The sequence below is a fragment of the Zosterops lateralis genome (assembly GCF_965231275.1).
Source record: "Zosterops lateralis genome assembly, chromosome: 6".
NCBI lineage: Eukaryota > Metazoa > Chordata > Aves > Passeriformes > Zosteropidae > Zosterops > Zosterops lateralis.
The window spans coordinates 55,592,005-55,611,469 of NC_139761.1; the positions used below are offsets into that span (position 1 = coordinate 55,592,005).

At 45.1% G+C, this 19,465-nt stretch overlaps 1 protein-coding gene across 1 annotated transcript; it reads left to right on the forward strand.

Moving 5' to 3' along the window:
* The first annotated feature begins 3,984 nt into the window (after nucleotides 1-3,984).
* On the forward strand, nucleotides 3,985-11,422 carry LMO2 (LIM domain only 2). Its single transcript, XM_083862772.1, has 4 exons — nucleotides 3,985-4,144; nucleotides 4,251-4,428; nucleotides 7,111-7,326; nucleotides 10,465-11,422. The coding sequence occupies exons 1-4, from the start codon at nucleotides 4,138-4,140 to the stop codon at nucleotides 10,682-10,684; spliced, it is 621 nt and encodes a 206-aa protein (XP_083718898.1). The 5' UTR covers nucleotides 3,985-4,137; the 3' UTR covers nucleotides 10,685-11,422.
* Nucleotides 11,423-19,465: the final 8,043 nt, after the last annotated feature.

Sequence of the window (19,465 nt, forward strand, 5' to 3'; positions counted from 1 at the left end):
TTGGTCTTTGAATTATGTGGTGCCCTTCAAGCCATTAATATGACACTGTCACATCAGCATATGAGTAACTGTTGATACAGCATTAGAGATCCCCCAGTTCCAGCCTCCAAATTCCTCCTCAAATATTCTGTGTTCCTGAAGAGAGATCAAGGTTCTTGCTCTGTGGTGTCAAATTTGGGTTCAAAAAACCCAAACCAACCGAAAATTTCCATTACTTCAGAGCCTCATCCCATTGGGGCTGGCAGGTCAAGGCTTCAGTCCAGTATGTGGTGGGAAAGAGGAGATTCTTGCAAATAGGTGGATCGGAGTGGAGTAGTGATTCTATCACCAAATGGTGGCTCAGCAGCAGAAGACAGCCCAAATTACAGAAACCCTGGCTCCTTTATGCCACCTTTTGTGTTAATTGTTCACCCTTAGTCACGGTCTTGACTCTTCTCTCCCACAGAAAGCATTAACAGAAAATCTAGGCCACCGTCACCGAGATTTAATTCTTCCATCTATGCAGAGACTTCAATCTTCATAAACTGCATTTTTAGGCAACCAGCATTACTGGCTATTGAGGGCAGCAAAGTTAATCTTACTGAACACGGACTTCTCTAAATGAGGGTGACCTGAAATAGCTCAATAGTATCCATAAGCTATAGTGGGGATAAAGCTGGGATATACCAAGGGAATAAAGGTAGGAACAACCTGAGGCTGAGTGGTGATGATGATTTTGGCCTTCCAAAAGCAAGCTGAAAATACTCCCTGAGTGCAAGAGAGGATGTTTCTTTGGAAACAGACACATTGAGCTATTTCTTTAGATTACACCACTCATAGAAATGATGCAGCTTTACATTAAATTTCTATTGAGAAACATCTAGAAAAGTCCAGCTGACTTGTTCACGGCACATTATTCCAAGCCCTGAATTCTAAATGTAGTCCCTAACAGTAGATTTGACCTCAGCCATGCTCCAATAATTAGTCTATAGCCTGATCTTTATTAATAAAAGTTAATTGAAACCAAAACTCATCCCTCGGGATTTTCAATCAATGAACACACGCACGCACACACACGCACACATGAAAAAGAGCCACACTAAAGAGCACTGGAAAATCCAGCTTTACAGAGAAAGAAACAATGGAAAGAAAAGCCCTCACTAAAAATAGTGCTGGTCTTTTTGTGCCTGGGCAGGAAATGTCGGCACCACCAATTCCAGCGCTGAATAACGCTTTGTCTTTGGGAACGTTATTCAGCAGGAGGCAAAAGTAAATCAACAGCCAATTCTGCTGAGGAAAGTAAACATTTGCAGATGGGAAAATTGAGGCAAAGAAGTATTAAGGGACTTGCTCAAGGTGAAGAAAAAAAGAAGTCCTTCTTGATGACTTGGTCATCTGTTCTGGTGGGACACAAAGTCCTCAGCTGTAAAGGCCTAATTTCACTGTCCAGAGCAAGAGTTTATTACAGGTAAACCAAATAAATGAAAATGGAATTGTCCCAGAAAGGTGTATGGCTTTGTTCCTCAGAGGTATTTGAAGATGCAGCTCTTGGTCAGCATTCTGAGGACCTTCTTGCTGAGCTTTTTACTGCAAATCCAGCTTTTTTCCCCACTTTTCTTTGCTCATGACTTCGCCTGGAATCTCTCCTTCACAGGACCAAGAGAAAACAAGAAAAAATCTCACAGTTTTAATTACAATTACTTTAGATGAGGAGACAGATGGTGCTTGCAGGCCCATGGAGTGATCCCAGCACTGTCACGAGTTCTGTGCTTAAAGATCTGACAAGAAAAGTTTGTTCTGGATCTGACTGAAAAAATGAAACACATCTAAATTATCCTCTTCATCTTCTACATTGCACATTTCTCCACTGACTTTATGCAGAGAAGCTTTCTGCAGGTGAAGGGATTGATCTTGCAATGCAGGGAATGCTCCTGGTCTCTCCATCAGTGCACGTGCTCAACTATGAATAGGAGAAATATCTCATTATCTGCCACACCTGAGGTGGTCTGAGCAAAGCAAGAAATTGCAAAGCCTTAAAAATAGGGGTTTTTTCCCAATAATGACTGACCACTGTGTATTGTAAGTCTTCATTTTGATGTTGTTTTTCTAAGGAATTAAGTAATTCCTTATGTGCCAATGTTAATACTTTTGTCTCTCACCAAAACTTTTGAACTCTTTTAGATACACAAAGGCACAGAGGTATTAAATATATTAATTTCCTGTGAATTTTGGGAAAATAAATAGAAGGGGGGCAGCAGGCCAGTGAGTCTGCAGTGTGTGCACAACTTCTGAGACCAGAACATTTACTGGCATTATGGAGTTGCTCATATCATTCCATCAGGAGTTTATCCGAATATCAGTACCCCAATCATCAGGGAAATTTTGCCTTTTCTATTTTAGGAGTTTATATTTTATTAAACTTTGAGACACGGGAGAAACCAAGCTCATAGAACACAGAAATGCCTTGGATTTTTTAAAAACACGTTTGATGTCCTTCTGCATGTTTGTGAGACACCTTTAATTCAATTTCTGATTCTTTTTTTAACCAAGTGAAATTCTTGGAAGATTTTTTTTTTGGAGTCTTGCAATAGTTTAATTACTCAGTCTTCTGGCAAGATTTACATTTTACTTTGCTGATCACAGGGTAAACACACCAGAAATTAAATAGTTATCATATAATTCAGTCCTGTCTGCAAAAACCTCACAAAAGAGCCTTTTCCTTCAACTGAAATGAGAGTGACTGTCCTGCTGTAATAGCTTAAAATACATTGGAGATAATGTGCTTAAAGAAAAAGAAAGATGTGTTCTAATGACCACTGATAGCTCTAAAGAATTTCAAGAGCTTGGTTCAAAGCCCCTTGAAAGGAATAACAGTCCTTCTGCTGACATTACTAATCTTGGGATCGGGCTCATTAACGTATTGCAGATATTATATCCCCAGCTGCCAAAAAGCTGAAAAAAGGGGAGAATGTAGTCATAAAAATAGACATCAAATACATTTCTCTGCTGGGAATTAATATAGAAGCGAAATATTGCTGCTATTACTACTCTCTGGGGCTTTATTAGAGATATTTCTTTACTGTTTTTAAAGGCATTAACAGGGCAGGCAGTTCAGAACTCTGCCTCCAGCAAGGGCCAGCGCCTAATGCCACAGAGCCTGGCAAAGGCTCGGCTTGCTGGCAATAGTTTTCACCCCGGCGCTGTAAATCAGTCCTTTCCGGGATGTGCTGTGCTGGTGGACAGGAGGAAGGGTGGGAGGGAGAACAGGCATATTCAGGCAAGACTTTCCTCATCTTCAGCCTCTCTCGGGCTAATTACAGATCGATACTCGGTACTCGCCGGCTTTTATTGGCATCACACGGTGCGGGGTGTAAATTTGTTACACGGCTTGCCAGGAATCCGGGGAGTTGTCTGGACGCCAATGTCCACTCGGGGCTATCTATAAATGAGGCACAACTGGGCCGGCCAGCTCGGGCTCTGGGCGGACAAATGATGCTCGGGATCTCTACCTGTGGCTCTCCCGGTGCCGCACAGCCCCATGTGTGCGTGTGGGCATGTGCACGGCCGTGTCACACAGGGAGAGGGCGAGCACAGGGACGGTGAGTGCCGCTCCTGTGTGTGTGCAGCCGGGGAGGCGGCACAAGCCGGAGCCAGGCGCTCGTTTTCTCTCCAGCTCTTGGGATCGTTCTCGGGTCGCCCACCTGCCTGCCCGCAGAGACAGCCTTAGTAAGGGAATAATAACGGGAGGACGCCCCGGCAGCCCCCAGCCCCGGCTCCGGGGAGCCCCGCTCTGTCTCTTTAAGGAACCCAGCGAGTCGTGATGCTGCTGTTTGTATTGCCGAATCCCCAGGAGTGCAGTTAAGAAACGGGCAGCTGTCTCTTTAAGTGTGATTTCCTTCTATTGTATTTGAATCGTGATCAGGAAAAAGGAAATGAAACCAGAGAGCCGGGGCTGAGCCACGGAGTAATAATAATCGCGGGGATGCGGCCGCCGCCGCTCTCAGCGCTGCCGCCCGGGCGCGGAGCGTGTGCGGGGCTGCCCGAGCGGAGGCTCCGCTGAGCGCCGGGCGCGGATCCGCCGTGGCGGCCGCGGCCACCGCCCCCCGCCCGCCGCGGGAGCGGCCCCGCCGGCCGGGGCGCGGGGGGAGCGCGGCGGGGATGGGAGGTCAGCGCCGGGGGGGCCGTGCGGGGCCGGGGGTGGGGTGCGGGGAGCCGTGCGGGGCCGGAGCGCAGCCCCAGCCCCCGTCTCTCTCTGTGTCTCGGTGCCGCAGGAGGAAATCCTGTGAATGTCATCGCGGGGCGGCGGGGCAGCGCGGCCGGCGACAAGGCTCCGCGAGCAGACGGCCTCTGCGGGGGCGGCGGGGGCAGAGCCCACCAGCGGCACGCCACAAAGGAACCGGCCCTGCCAATGTCATCGGCCATCGAGAGGAAAAGCCTCGATCCTTCCGAGTAAGTGCGCGCTTTTTCTCCCCGCTCCCCTCCGCTCGCCATCGTCCCCGGGAGCCCCGCGGAGCCACCGACCTCCCCGACGGGGCCGGGCGGCTTTGTGTGCCCGGCAGCCTCGGGGGGCTTTGGCCGCAGCCCCCGCCCGCTCCCACCCTCCTTCCCCCGGCCCGGACCCCGGGCTGCCCCGGCCCCGCGGGGATGAGCGTCTGGGGGAGCCTGGGGAGAGCCCCCCGAGTTGTGGAAGGAGCAGCCGGGAGCGGGGAGGCGCAATTCCCCCCGGGCAGGGCACCTCGCACTCCTCATCCCACCGCGGGTGGTGGGGATGCTGGGCGAGAGAGAGAGAGAGAGAGAGCGAGAGAGCATCCCGCTTCCCGAGCTGTCAGGTTTTCCATCGCGAAGGACCCCCTGCCCCGTCCCCGATCTGCCCAACTCTGCGGCCGATCAGTGAAAGGTCAGGGCTGTTATCTGCGGGTGCCCAACTTCCACGTTTTCACAATGCAACTTCCAAGAGCTCGTAGAAAGCTGTGGTGGGGGCTGGGTGTTCTGCCAAGAGCGTGTAGACAGGCTTGATGGACGGGATGGAGGGGATGAGAGTTTCCCTGCCCGGATTCCCCACTCAGGGAAGGGACGGGCTGCCGTGCCCAGGTCCAGGCTTTGTCCCGGGATGTGCTCCCGCCGTCCCGTCCCATCCCTGCTGCACACCTGGGCATGGGAACTCAGCACACACCCAGGGTCACTTCAGCCCCGGACGTGCTAATGAACTGCACTTAGGCTTGTCTGAGATCGCGATAAGAGAGATGAAAACAGAAGTATATTATAAAATCTCCGTGTCCAGATAGTGCTTAAAACATCGCTCTCAGTAAATTGAGTCATTCGTGGTTTGTTTCCTGTGAGATACTAAAAATGCCATCGCTGGGAGCCCGGAGAGAGCACATGGGAACCGCTGCTTTTGGGGGTTAAATCACTTCAGTCCACGATGTTTTACATGTTACATTTTCTTTTAGGCTTTGTTTTGTTTTGTTTTGTTTTGTTTTGTTTTGTTTTTTTAAGAAACGCTAATCCCAGCTCCTAATGAGGTCCAGCTTTCAACTACAAGGTTTTGGGTTTTTTTAATCTTTATTTATTTACCTGCCTTGTGTTCTGGTGGCTTAAGTGCTGGCTTAGAAATGCACGGACATCAAAAGCCTAATGCGTAAACCAGGACTGCTGTTCTGCATAAACATCTGTCGGGGCTGTTCCGGAGCTTAGGGCTCTCACAGAAACCTGGCTTGGGATTCCCAAACACCCCTCAGAGGAAATATTTCGGGGTCCACTCCAGAGTTTCAAGTAATGGATAATAAAGGAAAATAATGTGTGCTTCTTTCTACTGGAAAGCTCTCAGAGGTTGTCAGTGTGGAGCCCATGAGTAAGGAAAGGGAGTATGCCACCCAAAAGGATAAATATGGGGAAAAGTAGGGCCTAATCATGAGTTCCCCAAGATTTTAATGAAAATTCACAGCATGGAGATCTGGCAGGAGGGAGGTGTTACGACATAGCTTGCAGGGCACAGCAGTTTAAACTTAGAAGGGAGAAACCAGAGCAGAATAGAACCAGATAATATCTCAGGGCTCAGCTCGCCTAAATAAAAACTGCAGGATCACTTTCTTAGCCCAGAAGTTCTTGACCAGAGGTCGTTCCTCCCTGCTGAAGAAAGTAATTTTTGCCCAGAAAACTGCTGATCCAGTAAATAAGCAGGAGTAATACAATTTTTTTTTTCCTGTTGCCTGCTGGAAACTGGGAGCAGAGCTTCTTCATCAGTGTAGGTCTCCTCTGCCCCCAGCAGCCCAGGGGAGGACAGGCCAATGACAGAAGCAAATTGCTCAGGGACTGTGCTGCAGCACTCATCCAATAATATGAAAAAATTTACTAGCCACTCTACTGGCCACAGGCTTGAAATGAAGCAATAAGGGGTGGGTCCAGTAGATTTTTTGATTGACTTCTCTGGCATTTGAGTGAAGCCCAAACCATTACAAAACTGAGTTCAGGCACCGTTCTTTTAATATTTTTGCTGTTCTTTTCTTTTTTTTTTTTTTTTTTTTTTTTTAAGTTATGAAATTACTCCAAAAGACACAGAAGTCCTTAAGAAAGTAGGTTTGAAGAAGATTCTCGCTTCTTTTACCAGAACTATCCTAGATCTCCAAGCTTTTTAGAAAAAAAGAACAAAATAAGGTGCATAAACAATCAGTGCTAATATCATAATAAAGATCTGTGCCTTTTTTCACTCATGGATGTGTAAATCTCAGATAATTGAGGTACGTTGGCACAGACCTATCCCAGGGGGTTCACGTCCTTGGCTAAGGGAAAAAAGAAGTCCTGCAGCAACATGAGGCAAAGTACTGGCTTTATTAAAACCAGCGGCGAGACTTAAACCAGCTGGGCAACAGAATCAGCTGTTGTGTTTATTCATTTTGTGCTGTTCTGAGAAGTGACACCGCCAAGCTTAGTCTCCAGATTTCCATTTCCCAACGGAAAGTGTAAAATCCCTTGGGTGCCTTTCTTAGTCCTGGTGAAAATGAGCAAAACCAAGGACACCACCCCTGCTGCCCTAACCCGCCCAGGCTTGTGATTTGTTTCGCTTTTCCTTCTTCTGGCGGGGACGCTCTCAGAGCAGGTTTCCCTCACCCAAAGGCTGTCTCATTCCCCCAGGGAGCCAGTGGATGAGGTGCTGCAGATCCCCCCATCACTGCTGACATGTGGGGGCTGCCAGCAGAACATCGGGGACCGCTATTTCCTGAAGGCCATTGACCAGTACTGGCACGAGGACTGTCTCAGCTGTGACCTGTGCGGCTGCCGCCTCGGCGAGGTGGGCAGGCGCCTCTACTACAAACTGGGCAGGAAGCTCTGCAGGAGGGACTATCTCAGGTAAGCATCTCGCCTCTAACAGCCTTCCTCCCTCCTCCCCGTCTTTTGTTGAGGACAAATGGGAATAAGGAATTCGTTTGGAAAGGCTTTCAAACAGGTGTGACAGCATCTGCCAGCTCAGGTTGGCAGTATGGGCTCCTGTCGTGAGATCCCTGAATTGTTTGGGTTGGGAAGGGACCTTACAGCTCCTCTCCTTTCAGCCCCTCTGCCACCTTCCACTAGGACAGGTTGCTCCAAGTCCCCTCCAACCTGGCCTTCCAGGGATGGGGCATCCACAGCTTCTCTGGGCAGCCTGTGCCAGGGCCTCACCTCAGGGAAGAATTCCTTCCCAATATCCCACCCTCTGTCACTTTAAAGCCATTCTCCATTGTCCCATTCCTCTATCCCTTGTCCAAAGTCCATCTCCAACTCCCCTGGAACCCCTTTAGGCACTGGAAGGGGCTCTAAGGTCTCCTCAGAACCTTCTCCAGAGTGCACAGCCCCAACTCCCTCAGCCTGTCCTCATATTTATGGGATCCCTATGTAGATGCTTTTAGTATTGCTGGGATTCCTCAGTAAATTATAGATAAAATTAGAGATTATCTGTGTTGTTTAGATAAACAACTTGGAGTTGTTTATAGCTAAATTTTTAAAAGTTTTTTGGGGAAAAAAAAAAACAAAAAACAACACATTTTAAATGGAAATGAAAGCAGTGCTACACATTGTGGACAAACCAGAATTATTTGATAGTGTGAAGAATACAGAAAGAGATCCTAGGACTCTCAGTTGTTGGCATCTGTCCTTCTGCACTCACATAACCCCATAGCTCCAGGTGAAGGGTCAGTGTGGCATTCTGGCAAGCAGAAATCGGGAAAAAGGGCTGAATTCCAGCAACCTCCCACTGAGCTGGCAATTAACTGATCCCCCTGAATGGTTTTAAGGAGTTTTCTGCTTCTCCCAGTATTGCCTTGGAGCTCAAAGGTGTTTAAACCCTGGTAAGAGGTGAAAGATCATTTGGGGCTTTGGCATTCTTAAGCCTGGTGCTGAAAAAGCAGGAACCGGCACATTTTGCAGAATCAGATCGTGCAAATACACTTGTTATAGGTATTTTCATCAATAACTCTCTGCCTGCCTGTTCTGCCAAAATTTATAAGTTAAGGATTAATTGGAGACTAAGATATTAAGATATTACACAAAAATTGATAACAAAGGATCTTTACATTCTTGATTAAAATGGATTTATCTTTGCTGTGCTGGTTGTATTTTCTTCTAATGGATCCCTAATATGTCAGGAGCTTTGTGGAACGGAATAATGATATTTGGTATTTTTCCAGCTTTTTTTCTGAAGGCTAATTTACCTGCCAACAAAAATGAAACCAAAATCTCAGTGGACTTCCTAATTATGCTGTCCCTGGGCTTTGCTGATGGGAATTTTGCTGAGGAAAAGTTAAGGACTGAGTTCTGCTAATGGGACCACTTGTGAATCCAGCAGTCATCCAGTGTTAATTACACTTCCCAGATATTCATTTCATCTTAAAATGGAAGCAACAGGAAGTATGGCAATACAATGAATGCATTTTCTTGCCGTGAAATACAATGTTTTTATTTATTTAATAATGCAACAGATAATATCTTCCCTCATTAATGAAAAATTTGGCAGCCTTTGTGTAACCTTAGCGTTACTTTCACTGGGCAGAAGTAAACACTGACATCTCCTGGTAGACAGAAGGAATTATGTTCTTTCTCCTTAAAGGTCTCCTAATTTACCAGACATCCTTTTTCCAATTCAGAAGATGATTTATATCAGGCACAGCACATGCAGGAGATGTGCGGGAGGTAGAAAAACTCTTTCCAGAATTATTATGGAAGTTTAGAAGTCAAACTCAATGAATACATCACCTGTAGCATTCATCCCTTTTAAGAATAAAATATCAATATATTCATGCTTCTTTATTACTGATTCAACTTAATAAACTCTGCAGGGCATTCATTAGAGGCTCTTTTTCATAGACAATATCATGAGGACCTCAGCAGGGTTTCTCCATGTGGATCACAGGATAGTCCACAGCATAAAACTGTCTCATAGGTATCTAGGAGGTCTTAGAATGTGTCCTTCTGAAACCCATCAGGGGTGACCTCGTGGATCAGGAGTGCCTTCATGCATATAGAAATGTTTGAAAGAATTTCCAGTGCGGAGGCACGGACAAAAGGCAGGGGAGCGTTAATGACTCTGTTTTACACCACAGCAACACAGACTTCAAACTTCAGAAGGCTGAAAATTACTCCTTTATTTTTGGGATGTGTCTCTCTTTTATACTATTCTACACAGACCAATTTGACTGGTGAAACAAAGACAAGCTTCTTCAATCACATTGGTCAGACCACAGGGACATCAAGAAGAAGTCCCTCCTAGGAAAAAGAATGAAAACAAAGTTACAAAAACACTTCTCTTGTTTACAGAACATTCCCTGGGAAAAGAATTTCAGAAAACCAAAACATCTCAGGCACAAAACCAGGGCTACACTTTAGACCATGGCTTATCCCAACTCCTTTCCATAAATTACAGTGAAACAGCTTAAGGAATGAAAAAATTATTAACAAAAGGTAATTTCTGTTGATCACAGAAGTGGAAATGTTTATATGGCGCAATTTTATTCAGTGCTCTGGGCATCCTTTGCTCCTCCAATTCAGGATAAGGTCATTGATCAGAGAAGCCAATTATACTGATAGATTTTTGAGTAGAGTTGGATTGGACATTAAGGAAAGAATTCTTCCCTGTGAGGGTGGTGAGGCCCCAGTACAGGTTGCTCCGAGAAGCTGAGCCTGTCCATCCCTGGAAATGTCCAAGGCCAGGTCGGATGGGGCTTGGAGCAACCTGGGCTAATGGCAGGTGTCTTTGCCCATGGCAGAGGGTGGCACAGGATGGACTTCAAATTTCCTTCCAACCCAATCCATTCTGTGATTTTATCCAAGGTGAGCACCTTGGATTTTCTGTTTGTTTGTAGTGTTGCAAAGTTTCCAGTTCTGCCAGGCAGCTTTCAACGTGACCTCTGTCTAACTCTTCACCAGTCCTAATGGATCAAGGGTGCTGTGCTCTGGTTTTGGTCGGGTTTTCCCCATCTGGCCAGCCGTGCTCACCCTTGTGCTGTGTCCCCACAGGCTCTTCGGGCAGGACGGGCTGTGCGCCTCCTGCGAGAAGCGGATCCGTGCCTACGAGATGACCATGCGGGTGAAGGATAAAGTCTATCACCTGGAGTGCTTCAAGTGTGCCGCCTGCCAGAAGCACTTCTGTGTGGGGGACAGGTACCTCCTCATCAACTCGGACATCGTGTGCGAGCAGGACATCTACGAGTGGACTAAGATCAATGGCATGATCTAGCACGGACGTGCCTGGCGCTCTGTGACAGATTCCTCCCAGGCCCAGCCACCCCCAGGAGATCATCCCTTGGGCTGTGGGCTTGGAAATGGGGGGGAACACCACGCAGTCGGCCCCTGGCAGGCAGTGCTATGTAGAATGTAAACTACACCCAGGTGAAGGAGGGAGAGCAAAGCAATAGTAGCTAGACTGACTTGTGTTCACAGTACGGACAGTAACTGACATCGGCTGGCAGCCGGGGACAGACGCAGCACCATAACCCATCCTCCCATCTGGAACAGAGTAGAGGCTTCTGTAAAGAGATGTTATGACGTTGTCACCTGCAGACTAGGATTGTGCAATTCCGTTTTCTTTCTGTCTTGTTTTCATTACTGAGTTTAGTTGACAAGCTCCCACAGTGGGCGTGACGAGGAATACTGGAAAGAAAAGAGTCATCCCTCACATGGTCATTCCATATGGCCTTACACTTTGGGTGGGAGTTATTTTTGCATGGATTTTTTTCTTTTTCTTTTGAGAATGAACAGTGCATCCTCTAGTCCCAAACTCTTCTTTTAAAAAACCCTGCTGAATAGTTGTTTTCGGGCACTGCTGTTTCAAGACAAGATGTTCCCCAGATCATTTCTATACAAATATAAATCTAAAGAGTTGTTCAACTATTTTATTAACTTAGATTATATCAATAAAATATTTGTTGTGTGTAGTAAGACTCTGCAGCTTTAATAAAAATAATGAAAAATTTGAGTGTTGGGGTTTTTTTTTTCTTTTTTTGAATTGTGCTGGATTTTTTTGTATGCATTATTAATTTTAATTTTTTGTAGCAGGATTTCTACTCTTTGTCTACAGCTGGATCCACTTCAGGTTGCATTTCAGAGCACAAATGTGAGAACACCGAGGGCTCAGTAAATCTTGTGCTCTTCATGCTAAGAAATGATTGTGCTGTAGAAGAAATTAGTGTTGTGTGACACCAAGGCCCTTTGGTGTTTATGAGGATGTTTTGAGGCTGGTTCTGGGTGTTTTGCAACAGATTGACTCTATCTGATCTTGGAGATTGTGTAAGATTTGGGTCTTTTAGAAAGGTAGCTCATCTTGATTTTGCTCTGGATCATGGAATCCAGGATAATATCACAAGAGCCAGTAAGTATATTTAGAAATAATTCATTTCAGTCATCTTTAAGGTCCCTTCCAACCCCAACCATTCCATGATTCTGTGATACCATTTTCTCTCCAACTTATTTTTCCTGAAGTGAATAGTCCAAGTTTCTTCTTGCCTGAAAGCTGTTTCATGCCTCTGATAAACTCTTATTTCTCATCTCTGACTCTACATTATTCTTCCTGAGAGTGGGACTACAACTGCAAATTGTGTTGAAGGGCACTAAAAATTAAAGCTTTTCCCACAACTGAGCAAGTCTGGCACCCACCCAGAAGGTGCTTGGCAGGTCTATTCACTCCATCACTACTGACACATCAGCAAAAGCACCTAAACCTGTGGGTATCTACTTGACTACTCTCAATAAACTTGTCACCCGGGGGTTGTCCCAGCCACTGATCAATGACAACGTTCTGCATTTTACAATGGATATTCTGAGAGCTCTTTTCTTTCTTTGCTGTCACAGTAGAGTTGGGGACAGACCCTTTAAATTTTGTTATCAGTGAAATTGGAAACTACACCCAATGAGAACAACTTGGAAAGTGTAGTTGGGGGGCACTGATATGTAGCTGTTTTCTAGTGATATGCTGACCTCTGGAGGCCACAGGCAGCGGGTTATAATTATAATTATTAGCCTGAATTCCTGCCAGCAGGGGCAAGGAAAGGCAAGGAAAACACAGCTGTCAGCTCTCTTTATTCACAGTGGCTCCTTACAAATATTCTGTCCAGCTAGAAACAAAGCCTGAAGTCATTAATGAAGTCATTTCCAAAGCTTGGTGGGTATAGGCAGGATGTTGAGGTAGGGTGGAAGTGCACAGTGGTTCTCAGGTCATGTCTATGTACACAGAGTGTGAACCATAACAAGGCTGATTTTCATGATTTCACCTCACAGAAAACTTTGACTGAAAATTTAGGGCAAGGGGCCTCATTTACATCTGGGCTGAGATCAGGGAAGAGTGCTAATAGCTCAGGGAGATCCTGTAGGTTTGCACTAAGTAGACCAAGACCTATGTTTTGTTCTCACCTCAGAAAGTGACTTTTGGCAAGGTAGTTCAATATTTTGCTTCTCATTTACCCACCTGTAGACTGGAGATGTTCTCACTTAGTCCATTGAAGTTCCTAATGCAAAAGCACTCATTATTTTGTGTCAGGTCTAGTTTACACAGGGAAATGTATTTTTTTTTAGACCTAAATGTATGTATTTGTAAAGGAAGGTTCCACAGTGGGTATTATTTTTTATAAGACCACTAGTTTTATTTAGTCCATGTTACTTCAGAAGGAGCTTAAGCTGAACTGGAAAGTGCCAGAAGAGCCACCACTTGAGCAGCAGTAGTGCTCTCCCCAAATAATAATACCAATCTGTTGCTGGACTTTTCCCTGACAGATTCCCAATTCTTGCTCTCTGAGCCCAGGAGGAGAGAGAGCAGATTTCTCTTGGAATTACTGTAAGCAACACTTAGCCTCATCTTGGTTACGTTCCTTCCAGTAAGGGCTCTCTCCTGCAAAAACAAGAAAATAAAATGTTCCAAAAACAACAGCAAAAAGGAAAGCAAAGCTGATTTAAAGTCCTAAGCAAAAAGCACAAAAATCTGAATACGACTTCATCAGTGATACTCAAATGCGTCGTCCTTTCCATGTTTTCGCTATCAGCAGTATTTTAAAAAGCGTATCATCCGTCAAGATTCCCCTTCTTTGTCCCCATTATTCAGTGTCATGGCAGGAAGATGAGAGCATTACCATCCATATCACTTCTTTAATTCCCTGCCCTTGAATAAGGGCAATAAGAGCCCTGCATAATAGAGTTTTCAGCGGAGAGAGTAAATGGGAATCGGTTGTTAATTCAATACAGGATCCAGAAGCCGTCTCTCCCTTCTCTTTTCTCAAGGTAATACTCTGCCTCCAATTGTCATTATAGCCGAGAATGAAATTATTTGAATTCTGGACACATCAGCACAAAACCCAAGACTCCCTGCCAATTTCGTTGCCTGCTTGGAGGAGAACATCAGAGAGCATCACTCATTTATACGACTGCCAGCCTGAGACTGTAAATTCAGAAAACAAGGAGGCCTCAGGTGCTGCACTTTAACAGGTCTTTCTGCTCCTGAATCTGCCCCCCTCACACACAAGGTAACATTTTATCTCTGAAAGGCAAAGCTTTCAAGCATCTGCCAGAGCACACGCTCTGTACGGCCTGAATGTGAATTGAAAATGAGACTATTAAGTTTATTAATTGGTATCAGTGACTTAAGGCTTTGAAGGAGATTCATGGCACTCGGGAAAATAATCTATAAAGATTTTTGTTGCTCTAAAAAGACAGTGCAGCATCAGCTTATTTCACTTGCAGCAGGTTCATCTCTTTTATGGAGCACATACTGCACTGCAGGCAAAGGGAATTTTAATGGACACTGGAAAAAATTATCTATTCCTCTGCCCCACAACAACTTAGAAAAACATGAAAAAGACACAGAACAGAGAGATTGAGATACGCTATCACGAAACATTTAAGGCGCTATAATTAAATTACGATTCAGAAGTCTGTCAGTGAGATGAAGATTAAACTGGCAGTAAGTTGAACCGTGTTTGAAGCAACTTGTTCCCTCCTGCTGAGGGTTGCTTTGTACCAGGCTAATGAGAAGGCACATCTCAGAAAGGTTCCTAACAAACCAGCAGATCGCTGATGGTAATTAATCAACGTGGTTTGCAGGAGCATACACCATGTGCCATTTTCAAGTGCCTTGCAAGCATTAATTAATGTGTTATTGTATTTCTTGCTCCCATTTTAGGCCACAAGCCCTGCTCCATATCAGGCCGTACATGACAAATTTCGATTTTTTAAAATATTTTCAGGGAAGAGATTTTTCCTTTTTTAGTGAAAAATTGAGTGCACCTTTTGCTAAGTGCTCTGTGATCAGCTCTGCTCTGTATCTTCTGGCGTCTTCTGGTTACATTTGCAGCTTGGCATCAGGCAGCAAAGCTGTAGCCAAGAGGGAATGGATGGCAAGAAGGCTGAATCCTGTGGAGGTGCTGGAACTGAGGAGAGGCAACAAGGAATGTTGTAAAAGGAACTGACTAGGGTGATGGAAAGCTGTTGCTTTGTGGTGGTGAGAGAGAAATAACTTTAGAAAGCCGTGACCCAAGAGAAATAACTCCTTCTGTAGTCCAGTAGCTCTGTACCAGCTATGTTTCATGTGATTCCTGAGATGTTTCCTCTTCGGGGCTGTAACTTCTGGGGTTGGCTGGTAAAACATTCATAGTGTTTTGGTTTTCTCTTCTCCTCAGATGTGTCTTGCATCTCATCTCAGACAACTTTACCAATGTATTTCATAACAGCTGTGAGCTGGTTTTGAGATACAGAAATGCTTCGCTTATTTACTTATATTTAAAAAAAAAACAAAAAAACAACACAATAAAAGTGAAATTCTCCTTCAATAAGGCACATAGTCTTGAGTCTGGCATTGTGACAGCTCCCCAAACCAGCGTTTATCACGTTGCTATCTCATTAAAAAGGTCCAAGACCTGCAATCATCAACCTAAAGATGCTTTGCAACATGGGGAACTCCTATTGGGCTCTAAGATAAGGCTCCACCACAAGGTGGCTGTGATTTTTTGCAGTCCATGGCTGCAAACGAGCGCCTAACGAGCCGTGATGCAGCCGCCCTGGAATTCCTGGAGCCGGCCCAGCAGCGAGTGTGACCCACCATGCAGGAGAAGCGTGCTGTCCAGCTGATAAGGAAACGAGCATCAGCAAATACGGCTTGTTTATCCCGTAAAAACCGCCTTGGAGGAGTGCAAGCAGAAAGAGCCCGGGTCTGCACTGCGCAGATAAGAGCTCTGACCAAAAGGAAGACCAAAGGTCGCACCAGGCCTCCTGGAAACTCCCAAAGAGCAGCTTTCAGTGGGAATGGATGACTAAGGGAATTGCAAAGGGCTTCTGGAGGCTTTTATCTGTGTGCTACCTCTCCAAATCCAGCTCAGCACTTCAGTCAGTTGTTGTTGCATGCTCTGATGAATGTGCTTTGGGCTGGATGAGTTGGTAGCCAGAAATCCTCCCCACCGCAGCCGTGACCGACTGCCCGCCTCGTTAACAATCTCAGCTAATGACCTATGGACAGCGTGTGCAGCTGGAAAGTGAGCTGCTATCTGGGTCATACACATGTGGGGTTTTTTCAGGTCAGGAAAGACTCAATAGCAGTTTTCTCCAGGGATGCCTCATTATTCTCTACGTTCCTCAGGTAAAGGAAGATCTGAGCTCCCACATAAAGCAAGGAGGGTCTTGGCACTTTCCATGGGATCATGAAATATTCCTGCAGCCCCTTTTGGCGTGGTCTTTCACACATCCCTCAGGCCATGAACCACATCATGACACTGGGAATCACAGGCAGTGAAACCACTGGAATTGTGTGAAATTAGAAATACTGCTGAGGCAATAATCATGCCTTTCTATGCCATCCATGCTCTCTACAATGAATAAACTTTGTTTTTTATACTTTCCCAGGTAATGCTTCCATTTGTAGTAGTATCTTCTATTTGATTTATGTGAGAGAATGATATGAATTGAAAACCAACTTGGAGCTAAGCCAGGCTGTGAAATAATAAAACTTGGCTACGCTGCTTTGTGCCAACATGGAATCTTTGATCTGTGGAAAAAAGCGCCGTCTATCAACACTGCTCCCCAAGTGGGATTCCAAGCTCTCCAAACATACATAAATATTTCAGCCCTGTTTTGGAGCTAAGCATCTGAGACAAAAAGATTCACTAATAACCAAAGACAAGCCTGAAGCCACCCTGATACAGAGTGGGGAGGACCAGACATGGCTTTTTGATAACCTCAGGCAACTGATGCAGGCAAACGCATCCATGTGGGAGATGGTCCAGAAGGATGAAAGCTGAGAGCAGACTCCAGGTGCTTTGTAAGCACCAGATGAAGTGCATTGGTTGATTCTTGGAGATTCCCTGGACTTCATTTGACTGCAGAGCTGCCAAGGCTAATTTACCACTGTGTGAGGGTTGGGAGGGGTTTGTTGGTTTTTCCCGGGTCTGCGTGGCTGTAACAAGGCAGGGATTTTTTCAGCTGTTGTTTCATTGTGTCAGGAGGCAGCTCAAAGCTGCGCTCAGTCAGAGATCCCATTTGTTACTAAAATGTCTAACAAGCTCCCGTGCAATACTTAGTTTATTCACGTAGACATTTCCCTGAAGTTGTGGCTCTGCTCCCTCCCTGTCATCTCTCACATCTCATCTGAGATTCACTCTTGTGAAGCCTGAAGATGCGATTTGTTATCAGTTCATATGTAAATCCCCCACTGTTCAAAGGACTGCTGAACTGTCTGTTTGTGTGATTCACCGGAGTCACGGCAGGATCTTACAGCTCCTGTTTTGAATTTTCCTACCCTGCTCTTTATTACGGTCACTCCTTGTGTTCTGGTTAATTTTACATGATCAGATTTCCAAGCCAAGGTCACTGCCCGGTTATTCCTGTGAAGCTCTGACCTTATTGCATCTTTGCTACAGCAAAGAACAAACTCAATAAGAACAGTATAATAACAACAAAAATTTTCTGGACCTCAACTTCTTTCTTGCTACCAATTCCCCAAGCTGTCTCCTCCCCTCAAAGTCTCAGTTTTGCCCATGTGCTGTTGTCCATTTGGAGCACTAAAAAGCTGGTCTTTTGAAGAGCAGACCATTCCCCAAAACCTTAGCACATTAACTGAATTTCCAGAGACACACAGCACCCGGTGGTTAAGATCCCCAGTGTGTCATTTCATTAGATTTTCAAGAAGTAAAAATAAATGAAGGATGCTAAAAGCCTCATCATCTCTCACAGATTAAACATGGGCAGCACGGAGCAATCTGAGCAGTTTTCAGCCGATGAGTACCTCTGATCTATTTGGCCATTTGGGATCCATGGCCCATGATAATGGAAGAAAAATTAGGCTCCATTATTAAACTGGAAAAAAACCCTCTATGTCTAGGCTGAGCTAGGAAAATTCTATGATAACTTACTGGTGTCACTGTTTCTGCAGCTGTCAGTTATTTGATGGAGGATGCAAAGGCTGCTGTGGGTAAAACATTGAAATACCACAATTTTACATGGGTTTATGTTTGCTTTTGGTTCTGTGGGTTTTGTTTGGTTGGTTGCTTTTTGTTTATTTTTTTTTTCCTTCAGTCTCAGCAACAGATATTTCTGTCTTACTATGGTTTTGTTTGTTTGTTTAAATAATTGTTAGGACATCCATTAGGAAAGTAAAATGCCAGCATTTCTATCAATTTTTATAACTAACTCCTATAGCTCCTCCACCTCCATCTTCACCACTGCCTAAGCCCTTGAGATCCAGCTTGGATCTATGCAAGTGCTAGAAGCAAAAGTATCCAGGCTTTTGGCAAAACCTGGAAGATACAAAGAATTACAGACCTTCTCTTGGCTCTGCATTATTAGATTTTCATGGGCCACAAACCCAAGGACAAACACAAGTAATACCATTTTATTTGCATTTTAAAGATACTTTTGCTATTGTATTTTCTTATCTACTGGGAATTTTACAATTATAGAAATTATACAGGACAAAAATTTCCTAGCAATGGTGCTGTCATAAAACACCCATTTCCAGTTCTTATTTGAGCCCTGTTGCTAGGACAATGAATTGTTTCATTAAAATCCTACTGATACCCAAAAAAGAAGAGAGAAAATAATTTCTAGGGTAAAATCATGCAGAAGAAATAATTCCTTCTCTCGTGTAAGAATATTTAACTCACTAAAGGTGAGTGGCATAAAAAGAGTAGCATCTATTTTTTGTAAAGCTGTCACACATTGAGTGGGTTTTTTTTCCTATAAAAAGTGATCCTGACAATGCAACACATTTTTTTTGTTGTTGTTTTGATGATTTTCCACTCAGTAAGTTCATTTTCCCAATCTCAGTTTTGCCCACTTATTACTACTGTCCATTTGGATCACTAAGAAGATGACCTTGTGAAAAGCAGATCATTCCCTGACCAAAACCCCTTGGCACATAAATTGAATTTCAGGGGCCGGCGGGTTCTGAGTTCTGAGGGCCGAATCCTGAGGGCTGAGTTCTCAATTCTAAGGACAGAGTTCTGAGAGTCGAATTTTGAGCTCTGAGGACTGAGGGCTGATTTGGGAGCTCCGAGGGCTGAATTCTGATTTAGGAGTTCTGACGGCTGAATTCACAGTTTTGAGGGCTGATTTTGGGAACTCTGAGGGCCGATTTCAATTCTGAGGACTGATTTCCGAGGCCTGAATTCTGAGGGCTGACTTTAGGAACTCTGAGGGCTGATTTCGGGGTTCTGAGGGCTGAATTCTGAGGGCCGATCAGGATCAGGGAATCCTGAGGGCTGATTTCGGAGTTACGAGAGCTGAATTCTGAGTTCTGATTTAGGAGTTCTGACGGCTAAATTCACAGTTTTGAGGGCTGATTTTGGGAACTCTGAGGGTTGATTTCAATTTTGAGGACTGATTTCCGAGGCCTGAATTCTGAGGGCTGATTTCGGGAACTCTGAGGGCTGATTTCGGAGTTCCGAGGCCTGAATTTTGAGAGCTGATTTCGGCAGCTCCAAGGGCAGATTTGGGAGCTCCGAGGACAGATATGGCAAATCCGAGGGCAAATTTGGCAGCTGCGAGGGCA

Excerpts from the sequence above, each read along its gene's own strand:
- LMO2 (XM_083862772.1), top strand. Across the intron at positions 4,429-7,110 it reads AAAAGCCTCGATCCTTCCGA|GGAGCCAGTGGATGAGGTGC; the intron begins GTAAGTGCGCGC and ends TCATTCCCCCAG. Across the intron at positions 7,327-10,464 it reads TGCAGGAGGGACTATCTCAG|GCTCTTCGGGCAGGACGGGC; the intron begins GTAAGCATCTCG and ends GTGTCCCCACAG.